Raw genomic sequence first — 14162 nt, forward strand, 5'->3', positions numbered from 1 at the left:
TCTGCTTAAGAAACTAAAAAATGACCAAAATGTCACTCGCCACGTTTTACTCCTGATCCCTTCATTTCATACTTCGAACCAGAGGCGAAGCGTAGAGTTGCTAGCAAGGTAGGCACAATAGTGCGATAATATCCATTACTTGCTTGAATCTGTAAAAGGAAAGGGAGGGGGGCTATGTCATGGAGACTGGTTCAATGTCTCTCCAGGCACTTCTTTACTTGCCAGTGACATGACATTTTCAAAAGTGTTGTTACCGGCCATCAGTACGATAATTATGTCTTAGACGTTCTCCTCCCGCCCACCAGATGTCATCGATCTAGATTTTTGTTCATTTCGTTTTTTTTTTGTTTGTATTTTTTCAACCTTTGATTTATGCACGCACCTCCAGGAAGAACTACCAATCAAGAGACATCAAGAAAATCCAACGAATAGTGCTAGAGCCCTGTTGTCAATTCTTCATCACTTTTTTCTAAATCTATTTATTTATTTTGCAATGAGGTGAAAAGGGCTAGAAGAACCCCATAATTTTTGGGTCAGTATGACGTTTGTGCCGTGAGCAAATGACAGAATTACGTACTTTCAGCGACTGTCAGTTTGGTACGTTCTACTGTTGCCAACTTAGTTTTTTTTTAGCAAGACTTCCTCGCACCGAGGAAAACACCATTGTTATCTGTTGTATAACTAAAGGAATGGTTGTAATTAATTCCAGTCTTGACTTTCTAGATAAATGAATTTCTGACACCTGTATGTGCAAGTAAACATAATTTAAATTTTGGATATTTTCGTCTCATTTGTTCTGATCTATGTTAATCGTGACGATGAGAATATATGGAGAATGAATTCAAGAGGATCAGGAAAAATTGACGTGACCACAATTCGGTCACCTGGCTTCGTAACGTGTTAGGATGACCACTACGGGGCTTTCAAGAAAAAACATAGGTAAAGGTAACCTATGTCATTCAGTGTGAATACTTCGCATCCTAGTTTGTTCTACCCACCTTTACGTGATAATAGAACATAGGATCCTTGTTTGGAACCTTTCTATGATGACAACACGAAATGTTACTATGTAACATATAAACAGGTTATAATAAATGTGGTTGCTTGAGAGAATAGATCCCAATTTTTAGGCGCAATTTAGCTCTTTTCTGAAAATCCAAAGTGACAACACTGGCCTGTTCCGCCAGACCTGAAACAGACATGGTCCCCGAAATAACCCCATAACACTCTTTGTCCTAAACCCAAGAAAAGTCTTCCCTTGCATTGTACTCTCATTGTCCGCCCTCTTCTGTTGTTATCCCTTCAGGGTAAACGAAACTGCCTATCTCTTCGCTTGTGCTCTATTCGACGACGCATTAAATAACGTTTCAACAACTTTTATTTTTTAAAAAAAAATTGCTGTCACTTGCCACTGCTACTTGCAAAGGAAAAAAAGATTTGAAAACATTTTAGAAATTATTGTTATAAGAAGGAAACATGAAAGACCTAAAGTGGGTCCTACCTTACCGATGATTGCATCTTCACTCAATTAAGAACTCAATTGTTTTTGCATTTTAGTCCAGCACTTCCTTGCATAAATCTGATCGCTGCACACGACACGAATCACAAACAAAACTCTACCGCCACGAACTTCGCGCTCCGAGCCATGCTCCCTTGTAGCGTCCTGAGCAGGAGGCAAGTTTTCACAGAGAGGGAACAAGCGAGAGAATCACCATTCACGATAAAAATAAATTATTCTATTTCCAGTGAAAGTAAAACCACTTTGTAAATATAAGGCGTAACTGGCATTTTAATTTACATAATTTGGTATGAAGACTTACTTTACAAATATAAGTTCTTTAGACTTTCTGTTTACGCTACGGTGTTGGGTGAATTGACAAGACCATCCGCACTCTGTCCAGAAATCGAAGTCAGAACTACAGTACTCTGTAATTTTCAATTTCACTTACTCTTGTCGATGAAAGGAAGGAAAAACCTAAGTTTTGTACAAAATATGGAGAATGTACAATGAAATAGAAATCTCTCTGCACGAACACAGGCTAATGTTTATAAAAAAATGCTAAATGAAAATTCCAAACTTTTGCATTTCATTACATATGTTTTGACGAAATAAGTAAATACAACTTTATAAGAGTAATGGCATGGGTAGGCCTGGCCTCCTGGCCTCATAGGATGCTTCGTCACTGCTTCGAACGTCTCAAATATAGGATGCAGTTTATACACATGTGCAGTCCTTACATGCCAAAATATGGTATGATCCAAAACCAACACCTGTGAAAGGATTCTGCTGAAATATGATTATTACAAATTATATGAGGGTTGTTCAAAAAGTATTTTTTCCAAAACAGACAATTTTCAATTGCGGATATCTCAGGAACCAATGAAGATACAGAAGCGTGTTTGGGCTCATTGTAAAGAGGAAAGATAGCATATTATGAGATGATTAAATGTTCAAAACTTAGTAAAATTTGAAAACATTGTTCAAATTTCAAATTTTGAACAGCTCAAAACACCCTCCAATCGATTTTTCTCATTTTTATATTTGTAACTACCACCATTCCTCTTTAGACTGAGAAAATCTTATCGTTGTGTTTTTCCATTTAAGGAAGAAAACTGAAATTTAAATTTGTCCTGCACCAGCAATGAATTGAACTTCAGTGGCCCTATGCCTAAACTTTCCATTTGTGTTGCGCTAACTTACTGTTCAGGGACAAGATGATATTCCACTTGATTACTGGCTTGTTTATGTGATGTTGTTATTAATTTATACGTTGCTGTTCCCATATTTTGAGCCACGCTCATGCGGAACAAGATGTGGACGTGTTGTCGAAACCAACGTATTAGCTCAGCTCAGCTCTGCTTGAGGAAACAGGTAGTAGTCCACGGGGCCAGATCTGGGGATTAAAGTGGATGTCACAAGCTTTTGAAGCCACAGGATTGGATAGCCGCTGTGGTTACACCTGCCGTGTTTTTGAGCATCTATCAACATTCAAGGCACCCAATGATAACTTACTCTTTTTAATTGCAAATGGTCAGTTAAAATGGTATGAATGCTACTGTTTGATATGCCAACCATGTCAGTAAGTGTCCTAGTGGTGAATTTCCTATTAGTGTATATTAGTTGCTGCATATGATTGATAGTTTCCTGGTTAATGGCTTTTGATGGTCTTCATTGTTCATCTTCACATGACTTACGACTGCAGCTGAATTCCCTATGTCACTTCTTTGCCGTGCAATATGAAGGTGCTTTATCCCCCAATATCTGCACCATATCATTGTGGACTTCTTGAAGTGATATACCTTTCAACCGTAGATACTTGATCACAGCTTGCAAATCTGAAGGCTTCCAACACTGTCTCACCTTCTGTTATGTTTACACCTCTAACACAAAAAGTTTACTAGATACGAGGGTTAAGTCATGGCACCTATTTTTTTTTTTTCTCGCAAACAGGAGATGACACGAAAAATCTAAGATGTACATTTGAAAGTGTATGGAATGTATCTTCGAATGAAGCCACGAGATGAAGTCTGGATGTAGGAGACTGTCGTAGGGAGAGGCAGAACACAGGATATTGGATAACAGTGTTTTATTATGAGTCAGATCGGCAGTTTACACTCTGCCCCGTTTGAAGGCCTCCACCCACCTCGCCACTGTTCGATAAGGCATGGCATGAACACCCAGAGCTTCCCGTAGCTCTGTATGGTATTCCCGTGCATTTCTGCCGTGGAGAACTGATATTTTAACGTACGAACATTGCTCCTGCTTCATGACCTCCATTTTCGAACGCTGTCACTCACCGACTGAACTTGGGTGCATGCTTACTACCCCACCTTTGTTCACATACACCATCTGGTGGCTTCTTTCGAAAGTATATTCCATACACTTTCAAACATATATATCTTAGATTTTTCGTGTTGTCTCCTATTCGCGAGAAAAAAATAGTTGCCATGACTTATGACTTAACCCACGTATATGGTTGAGACTCGCAACACATACAACGAAAGGATACATGAGTACTGCTACCGAATTTGGTTCAAACTTATTGTATGCCACTCGTACGCTTACATATATAAAAAGAATTGTACTCAGCTTGGCACATCAAATGGTTATTCCAATATTTCACCAAGGTCACAGGGGTTCAAAACAGGAGTGCTTACATTCAAGTTAATACTGTTAGTACCTGGTACACAGTACAAGCTTCTTTTCCATAGAATCTTACACATTTTAACCTGCAGCCCTTTACATGTAATACGTACTACAATCTTTTAACTTTCTACCTGTTTTCATATTTTTAATTCAGCTGCCTCTACATGTAATTCCCCTACTTTGGGTGCCTGACAAGTGACCTTGGTGAAATCTTGGAATAACCATTCAATGTGCCAAGGTAGTGCTGAGAAACCAGTGGGGGTATCAATATTGCATAGCAACTAAGGAATAAAACAAGTTTCATAAAAAATACATAAACACATTTTTGTTCTTTAAAGTACAATGACAATAATTTACATAAATGCTGGATAACATATACAATGGTACACATATGGTTCTTTAATCAAGCAATTCGAGGTTATTTAATTTTTCCCAGCTGTAAAATCCTGCTTTCACTTGTCTTCCACCAAAGTATCGTCCGTTTAAATCCACAACAGCTGCAAAGATGCAAAGAAATGAAATTAACTCTTATCTAGTCAAATGCAAGACTTGTATTCATGTCTATATTTGAATACTGTGGAACTCCAATTTTACATTTTTTTGAACTAATCATTCAATTTTCAGGGTCCCAGTGGAACAAAATGTTATCAAATTTTCCTGGAGGTTACATTTTCCTCCATTTAAAGTTTTTCACCTTGTTCACCTGAAAAATGTAAAACTGCAATTCCACTGTATTCCCACTTACAAAAAATAATTACTCAAATAACATGATATACTAGGCAGGTTTGTATGATTTGAGTTCTGCTTATACCATGGCGCAGTAGTCTAAGAATAACAACTTTAATTGGAGCATGTGAATGTTATGTGCTAAGTTTGTTAAATTTTTCTTTATTGGCCAATAGTTATCTGTAAATGTATATATGAATCTGTAAAGGTTGAATACAAGAGTAATTTATTGAAAGAGATTTATGTTATTTATGAATTGTTACGTATATATATTTTTGCATGATAATGAGTTAAAGATTAGCCTATAATATCCCCATTCCTTTATGAGGGCATAGTGCTCTTACATGTGCCATCTTGATTTGTAGTAATAATAACAGGTGCGGCAGTGAAACGGGCGATTTTGCAACCCTGGAAATAGCAAATTACGTAAGGAATCAGAAAACGGAAGTGGTGCCATCTGGACAACAAAACTTTGCCATGGACACTGATATCGGTGTTCAGTCGAAATGGCATCGTGAACCCGTGAACAACGCGGTTTTGCCGTAAAGGCATGTGACAAAAATGCTGCGCGGCGACGTAGCTGTCGTTGGTTTTGTAAACGCCTTTACAGCAAAACCACGTTGTTCACGGGTAGTGTTGCCCACGAGACGAGACTTTGGCCTATCTCGTCTCGTGGAAATGCTGTCTCGTCTCGAATATTCGTTTGTCTTATGACACATGATCAATCTCGTCTCGTCTCGAATTTTTAAAGCCTGTCCCGTCTCGTCCCGTGAGCAACACTATTCACGGGTTCACGATGCCATTTCGACTGAACACCGATATCAGTGTCAATGTCAAAGTTTTGTTGTCCAGATGGCACCACTCCCGTTTTCTGATTCCTTACGTAACTTGCTATTTCCAGGGTTGCAAAATCGCCCGTTTCACTGCCACACCTGTTACAAGGCCAATTGTAAAACTGAGGCAAATTAAATTGAATATTAAAAATTGAGATGATGCAAGACTCAACTGTCTTCAGGTTTGACAAGGGCTAGTTACAGTGGAACTAAGCCACATTAATCTGTCACTGTACATTCACATTAACAAGAGAGTCAGAAAGTTAGCTCCACGGCTGATCACGTTAAGCAGTAGACTTTCAAACTTGCCACCGAAGTACCCAGATTTGAATCCAAACAGTGGCATGAATGTTCTTTGTGAGTGTCCCTTCATCAATTTCATCTAATCATCATTCGTCCTCATCTTCACAATTAACCAGAAGTGAAAGAAAAGTGACGCTAATAAAAATTCAAATAAAAAATCAGAAATTTTAGCAAACATTTTGTAATAAAATTAACTTTTACCACAGAATTTCTTTGTTCATTAAAAATTATAATAGGTGCATCAGCACTGAGGTTATTCGCACCCTTCACTTAATATAGGGATATAAGGCAGGGTAAAGTTCCCAGTGCTAATTGCTCCATTCCATAAAGGTACATAGTGTGATGTGAAGGAAGGCTCTACCTATGATCTCTGGCATTTGTGGTTGGGATGTGATCAGTACCATGATCTAGCTATCTTTACCTCCTACCTGCAGGAGGTGGTTCCCATTTATTAGACACTGGGTGAACCTCAGTGCCACTTCACACAGGGACATGGGTGCAAAATATTCACCTTGATTCACCCACCCTGGGAAATGAATCCAGGTCTCCCTTGTGATAGTCAGACAAAGTAAAAAATAAAGCGAATCAAAACACTATATCTTTTGTGATGAACTCCTTATCAAGAACAAAAAAGTACTACACATCTAAAAACTAAAAGCACAATGATTTGATTTGCTTTATTTTACTTCCCCTTTTGTGCCACTTTTGGCTAATTTGCGAAGATGGGAATGGGTTATGATATGATAAAATTGATGAATGGACGCTCACAAACATCCATGCCCAGGCTGGGATTCGAACCGGGACCCCTTGCATCGTAGCACGATGTGCTAACCACTCCGCCACTGGAGTCGGCTAAAAGCACAACGACACTGATAAATACTGAGACTGTAAGGGCACTCAGCACACAAGAAAAAGGGCAACACAGTCCCACAGACAATTATATTTGCTGTGTCCAGGCACCAGAGTCTCAAGCATGCAATTCCTGGGTGTACCCAGAGGTGTTAATTTTAAATCAACATCACCTTCGTCGCTCACCCTCGCCGTCATGATTCACCCAAGTCCCTCACCCCTTTCACTCTCACAGGTCTTCCTGAGATTGAGGGTGATGTCTACCCTCACGAGGGTTGCCCCCTGGATGCTGAACACCCATGCAATGTCTCTCGGTATACCATGAAAAATAAACATGGAATTTTGTACACCAATCTGTCCATCTGCCACAATGCCTGTGGCTCACGACAACAATATGGCTGTTCTGGGTGCAACAAGTGAACCAGTAGCTGACAAAGAAATGGCAGCAATGCTAGCCAAATGTGGTTCAGTGTCTTCCGATGAAGATTTCAATTCATATTATGGGAAAGAGAGATGCGGTAATAGATAATTCAGGTACTCACGTTTTCCATGAAGCTGTTTTCAGTAATTTTCTATTAATTTCGGTAGCTACTGCCACCATCTTCGTTGGAATTTGCTGTGTACAGAAATGCGCCAAGAAACAACACAACGAAATCCAACGAGGATGGTGGCAGTGGCTACCGAAATTAATAGAAAATTACTTCGGAAAACGTGAGTACCTGAAGATTTCAAGAGGGCCCACCCTCTGGATGGTGAAAAACTCTGGGTGTGCCACACAAAGAGAGGCTGACTTTTTGGTGCTTTTAAAGATAGTCACCCTTTACACCCTGAGATCAAAACTAAACAAAATAAGAACTCAAAATATGAAAACCATATTATCCTCAGCTGATTAACGAACAAGGCAGGCTCTCATGAAGAAGAGTAATAGAGGTGGGGGGGGGGGGGGGGGGAGGGGCAGAATTAATGAAAATTCTGCTTTCATATAATTTCCAAGACATTTAGACTGGGTACATATGTGTATGTCCGCAGTGTACATCGAAGGATATCTATATATCCATACTCGAGAATAATATTGGCTGATATTAGAGAAAAGTACCTAAACATGAAATAGCACGATATCTCTCCTGTGTGGTGCTATAATCTATAATCTAGTGGTGGCAAATAGCGACCAAGCCATATAGTAAGTAGTGTGATGTGAAGGAAGGCTCTACCTATGATCTCTGGCATTTGTGGTTGTAAAAAATGTCCGGAACAGGCAGGACACATTCTTTTGTGTTATTTGGTGGATTATCAGAGGTGAGTTATTTTTTATGTTGTTTCTTTTCCTAATGCATAGAGGCACGCATATTTCGTTTTTAACGAAAACACGAAATGTGAAATAACACATTGTAATGTTAATTTCTCATGTTTCTGAAAGTAGTGAGGTGGATTTTCCTACCCTGTTTGTCACGAAATAATGCAAAATGAACAGTAAAATGCGAAATATACTGTCAAACACAAAATTTAGAGTTTATTTACCGATGCGACACTTACTGAAGTCAGAATTATCCTGCGAGTTATGCAATTCACGGAAGATTGATTAATTCTGCTGTAAATATTTGAGAAGCAAAAATGAACACCTTTATACAGGAATAACGACGTAAATGTGCTATTAGAAGGGTTATGTTTATTTTGTGTAGTAATCAAATTTGGCATTATATTCACATTTTTTAAAACCAAAATGTCATTTTATATGTCACTTTTTCACCGCTACAACAGCGAAATTTTATTTTATTTACTACTTTTGAACCTGAAATTGACTGTTTTTGTACTGAAATTTTGCTTTTTTATTTACGAAAAATATGTACCTCTACTAATTCAATTTAAACACAACGAGGGTTATTTGGAAAAGTGAGAGTTTGTAGTGTAGTAATTCCAAGGTTTCAATGGTTCTGTTGTTGGTTAGGTCTGACTTTGTGGATATGGGGATATATGGAACAGAATTACATATATAGAGGCTTACCATTATTTTTGTTATCTCTTTACCTTGAAATAAGATACAAAGGGTATAGGAAGAAGAAAATATGACGGCTGCATTTCAAGACGTAAGAAATAAAAACTGTGGTACCTAAGAGCCAGCAAAATTTCATAACGTCCCCAGAAACAGCTTTATTTTATTTAGTTACATCAAAACCAGACACCACATGAATCGGTATTGCAGAAGCTGGGAAGGAAACAAATTTTTACAGCCGAGTTCGAGGAACAATTGGTGCAGTATCTCATTATGGACAGCAAAAGTTTTGGGTTCATACCTCTAGAACACCTCTCGGTCCTGACCCATTTACCTCAGCCCACCGTAATATTGCTTCAACATTACCTACACCTACTACATCTGATGAAGAAAAACTCCATAAACTGTTTCTTCAGTGCCAATGGTACAATTACAGTGGTTCTGAAAATTTTGGTGGTTCAAACCCCACCCCCTCTCCCATAAATCCTGTAATTTTCAGAAGCGGAAAATCTTAGGATAGAATTCTGACATTTTTTTTATTTTTTATTTATGTTCCTGTGGCGTTTCTAAGGTACCTGAAAGGTGGATAGTCTAAGGAGCATTTGAAAGTACGTGGGGTATGTCAATTTTTTTGATGGTTGAATAGTTTGAACAATGTGTGGCTGTGAAATTCTGTTTTCTGTTGGGGAAAACGGCAGGGGAAACAACTGTAATGCTTCAAACAGCTTACAAGGAAGCTGCTCTGTGGAAGATACAAGTTTACGAGTGGTTTTCCCGCTTCAGGAATGGTGAATTGTCACTTGCAGACCAACCTCGCTCAGGGCGACCCTCGACCTCCCGAAAGGATGAAACATCGCGAGAATTCGTGAACTGGTCTTGGAAGACCGTTGCAGAACAATTTACGAACTTGTTGATTTGTCTGATGTGTCCTGGAGTTCCTGCCAAGGATGAAATGACAACGCCTCGAGTTGGGGCAAAGTGGGGAGTGCACAAACCTTGAGTGTGAAACAATTTTAACCAAAAACAGCATGGTCTCCATCTCATCCACCCACAATATTCAACTGATCTTGCTCTGTGCAGGCTTCTTTTTATTCCCTCAAATGAAAAAGTCCCCAAAAGAAAACATTTTGTGGACGTGGAAGAGGTGAAGAAAAAGAATAACGGAGGAATTAAAAGGCATCACTTTGCAAGAGTTTCAGTGCTTCGAAAAGTGGAAAACATGTTCAGACCAATTCATTGCATCAAATGGACAGTACTTTGAAGGAGATTCCATTTGTAACACCTAACTAAAAATAAATACATAATTTTTTATAACAAAATTCCGGTTTCTTGTGGTCCCCCCCGCTCCCAATGCTTATTTTTGTCAGTACTAAAGTTTCCTAGAGTTTCCTATAGTTAGCTGAATTTGCAAAAAGAAGGACTGGTGTTCCATAATCAGGTACTTTCCTCTACTGATTAAATACAAAAAATCACTGGCCAATATCATTCAATATCAGTTCAGACTTTATAATGAGGTTTCTCTATCAGTGGCAGCAAATTAACACTTCTAGCAGGTTTCGTAACTAATATACAGTACCTTTTATTGCTGATTCTATCCTCTTGAATTCCACAAATATCCTTACTGCTTCATCTGAGGGTACATTTTGCATTTCAAAAATCACAACCTTCACAACGTCTCCATACTTTGTATTGCATTCATCTTTGACTTCTGGCTCAAGGTCCTCGTCAACTTCTCCTGGACCTACCATGTTCTGAAAATATACAATACAATTATTTATGCAGCAACTGTTTGGGGCAAGAGGAATGTAATGTGATTTAGTAGTTCATCAGTTTCTGCAAATATTTATGTTGGTACTGTATGAACAATAATTCCACATCAGTCTATCACTGGAATAAATGGATTGAAGTAATATTGAGTTGGTTTATTTTATTTTGCTTTTCTTCCACTCTTGGCTAATCGTGAAGGTGAGGATGATTAAAATGAAGAAACACTCCCAAAAACACCCATATCCAGGCTGATATTCGAACCTGGGAGCCCTGGCATTGTAGCATGCTGTGCTATCCAGTCTGCCATGGGCGTAAGTGCAAGTAATATAGAAACATGTACAAAATATTTTAACAGTATAGTATATCCAAAAATAAGCAATACATGTTGAGGAAAGCTACGAGGGAAAGTCAATATACCGCGTGAGGCACCTAAAAGTACCACCTGAAATAGCGAAGAAACCAGAAACAGTAGCGATGTGAGGTTTGCGGGAAACAATAATATCAAATGGGGCTCATAAATCGGAGGTATGGGTGGGTCGAAAAATATCGACAAATGGGGCATCTGGAGCAAAGTCATATTTTTTTAAATGGAACGATATACAATAACATGCATAATATAAAAGAGCACACGCAGAGAAACACAACGCCGTTGGTCTCATGCATCTACTGCACATAGGAACGAAGATATGGCCATGTGAAAATATGTAAACAAACTAACAAGTGGCCCACTTGACCGTCAGTACCACGGCATGTAAGACTTCTCACGTGCCTGACAGAACTGCCTTTACGCAGAGCAAGTTTTGATGCAGGTCCACGAGATCGTGTTAGTTCATAGCAAGCAGTCGTAGTGGTAAGAGCCAAGATTATGGTGTTCACAAACATAGAAAAAGCGGACATGATCCTGATTTATGGGGAATGCCGAAAGAATGCCTCAGAAGCCTACCGTGTGTACGCAGAGATATATACGGTCAGACGACAGCCATCTCGACGTCTGTTTGGTAAGTTATTTATTAAATTAAGAGACACCGGAAGTGTAACACCACGAGCACGTGTGCGGAACAAGCCAACTACAGGTGAGGCAGGTGCAACAAATGTTCTCGCTGCTGTTGCTGTGAATCTGCACGTTCGCTCCCGTGAAATTGCCAGGGATGCTGGGATGAGTCAGCGAAGTGTATTGCGCATTCTGCACACACACAAGTTTCACCCATATCATATCTCCCTCCATCAGGAACTTCACGGGAATGATTTTGTGGACCGTGTTCAGTTTTGCACATGGTTGTTACGACACGACACACCCGATTTGTCACGTATTCTCTTCACTGACGAGGCAACTTTTACCAATCATGGAAATGTCAACCTAAGGAACATGCACTATTGGTCAGTGAAATCCACATTGGCTTCGCCAAGTGGAACGCCAGCGCCCATGGAGAGTGAACGTGTGGTGTGGTATAGTGGGTGAACATCTCATTGGCCCTTTTTTTATACAAGGGACACTGAATGCTGACCGATACATACAGTTTTTACAACATGAACTGCCTGTACTATTGGAGGACATACCACTTCAGACAAGGAGGGACATGTGGTACCAACATGACGGGTGCCCAGCTCACAGTGCAAGACGCGCTACAGCATGTGTGGAAAATACATTTCCAAATCGTTGGATTGGACGTGGAGGGCCTGTCAAATGGCCGGCTCGTTCCCCAGATTTGCCACCCTTAGACTTTTTCCTGTGGGGAAAGCTGAAGGACATTGTCTACCGGGATGTGCCAACAACTCCAGAGGATATGCAACACCGCATTACTGCAGCCTGTAGGGACATTCCCTACGAGATGCTACATTCTGTGCAAAGATATTTGCGTGGGCGCCTCGTTGCCTGTATCGCAGCTGACGGCCACCACTTTGAACTCACACTTTGACAGGTTTTTGCTTCTTACGCAGTGGTTCTTCGACATACTGTCATGGTAATTTTCATTATGCTGTAACACTGTCAAATACATGGTGCTGACGATGTCTACTGTATTTTTTCTTCCTTTAACACGTTCTGTCTTCATCTTGTCCAATGGCTTCCGACATCTCATACTTGTACATGCCGTGGTACTGACGGTCAAGCGGGCCACTTGTTAGTTTGTTTACATATTTTCACATGGCCATATCTTCGTTCCTATGTGCAGTAGAGGCATGAGACCAACGGCGTTGTGTTTCTCTGCGTGTGCTCTTTTATATTATGCATGTTATTGTATATCGTTCCATTTAAAAAAAATATGACTTTGCTCCAGATGCCCCATTTGTCGATATTTTTCGACCCACCCCATACCTCCGATTTACGAGCCCCATTTGATATTATTGTTTCCCCGCAAACCTCACATCACTACTGTTTCTGGTTTCTTCGCTATTTCAGGTGGTACTTTTAGGTGCCTCACGCGGTATAAGTTGCAAAATGAAATATCTTCGAATTGCTGCAATGTGAAATTGTTTTATGAATATCAGTCTTTGCACTGATCCTTTCCGCAAGTGTCGGTGTAGGTGGCAGCACCACCGTGTATCGTATACGATGCTAGTAGTCACGTTCTCGTGTGGTGGTGAGTCATTCGAGTGCCAAGTGGGTAAGATGGCAGGTGTGTTAGCCAAGTGTACAGAACAACAGGCTGTAATTTGATTTTTGTGGGTGCAGGGCAAATCTGCTGAGCAAGTGCACAAGTAAATGTTACCTGTTTACAGTAACAAATGTTTATCCAGGAAAGCCATTTACAACTGGTGGAACATTTCAATCATGGTCAAACCAGCATCAGTGAAACCGTTCGTCCAGGTCATTCTACAGAATTTCGCAATGACAATACCACGAGGAAAGTGGAAGACATGATCTGAGCCAATCGACGTGTGACTATTGACGAGGTGGCTTTACAGTTGAATTGCTCACATGGAACAGTGTAGAACATTGTGCATGACAACCTGAAGTTTCACAAAGTGTGTGCACGATCGGTTCCTCGTAAGCTCACTGACCAATACAAAGACACCAAAATGGGCCTGTCATTATAGAATCTCATGAGGTACGCCAGAGAGGGTTGTGAGTTCCTTAACCACATCGTCACTGGTGACGAAGTCATTATTCACCAGTTTGAACCGGAAACAAAATGCGCCAGTATGGAATGGAAACATCCCTATCACCCAAAATGAAGAAGTTCAAGGTCACCACAGAGGGTGATGGTCACTGTGTTTTGGGACAGTAAAGGAATCCTACTCATGGAATTTTTGCCCCAGGGTCAGACTGTCACAGCAGCCATGTATTTGTAGAACCCTGACGAAGTTACAGTCAGCCATTTGCAGGAAACGTCCAGGTGCTTTGAGAGATGGAGTTCTTCTGTTTGATGACAATGCTCGTTCACACAGTGCAAATACCACAGCGGTTCACATACGGTCCCTAGGTTGGGAATGACTGGAACATCCAGTCTAGTCTGGATTTGGCACCATCCGACTTTCATCTCTTCGGCCCACTGAAGAATCACCTGGGTGGTCACTGGTTCCAGGATATGGAGGAGGTCCATCGGGA

The 14162-nt window shown here is 40.2% G+C and overlaps 1 protein-coding gene across 2 annotated transcripts in view; it reads right to left on the reverse strand.

The window, feature by feature from the left end:
• Positions 1–4445: 4445 nt before the first annotated feature.
• The window catches only part of Spf45 (splicing factor 45), a 43828-nt gene continuing 34111 nt past the window's right edge, over positions 4446–14162 (reverse strand). For both annotated transcript variants that reach the window (XM_083112767.1, XM_083112766.1), the window contains 2 exons: positions 10425–10599; positions 4446–4644 (listed from right to left, as the gene is read on the reverse strand). In XM_083112767.1, the coding sequence (XP_082968893.1) occupies positions 4547–4644; positions 10425–10599 (273 nt within the window). In that variant the 3' untranslated portion in view covers positions 4446–4546. The remainder of the gene's footprint in view (positions 4645–10424; positions 10600–14162) is intronic.

The sequence above is a fragment of the Lepisma saccharinum genome, chromosome 26 (genome assembly GCF_977018435.1).
Source record: "Lepisma saccharinum chromosome 26, izLepSacc3.1, whole genome shotgun sequence".
Lineage (NCBI taxonomy): Eukaryota > Metazoa > Arthropoda > Insecta > Zygentoma > Lepismatidae > Lepisma > Lepisma saccharinum.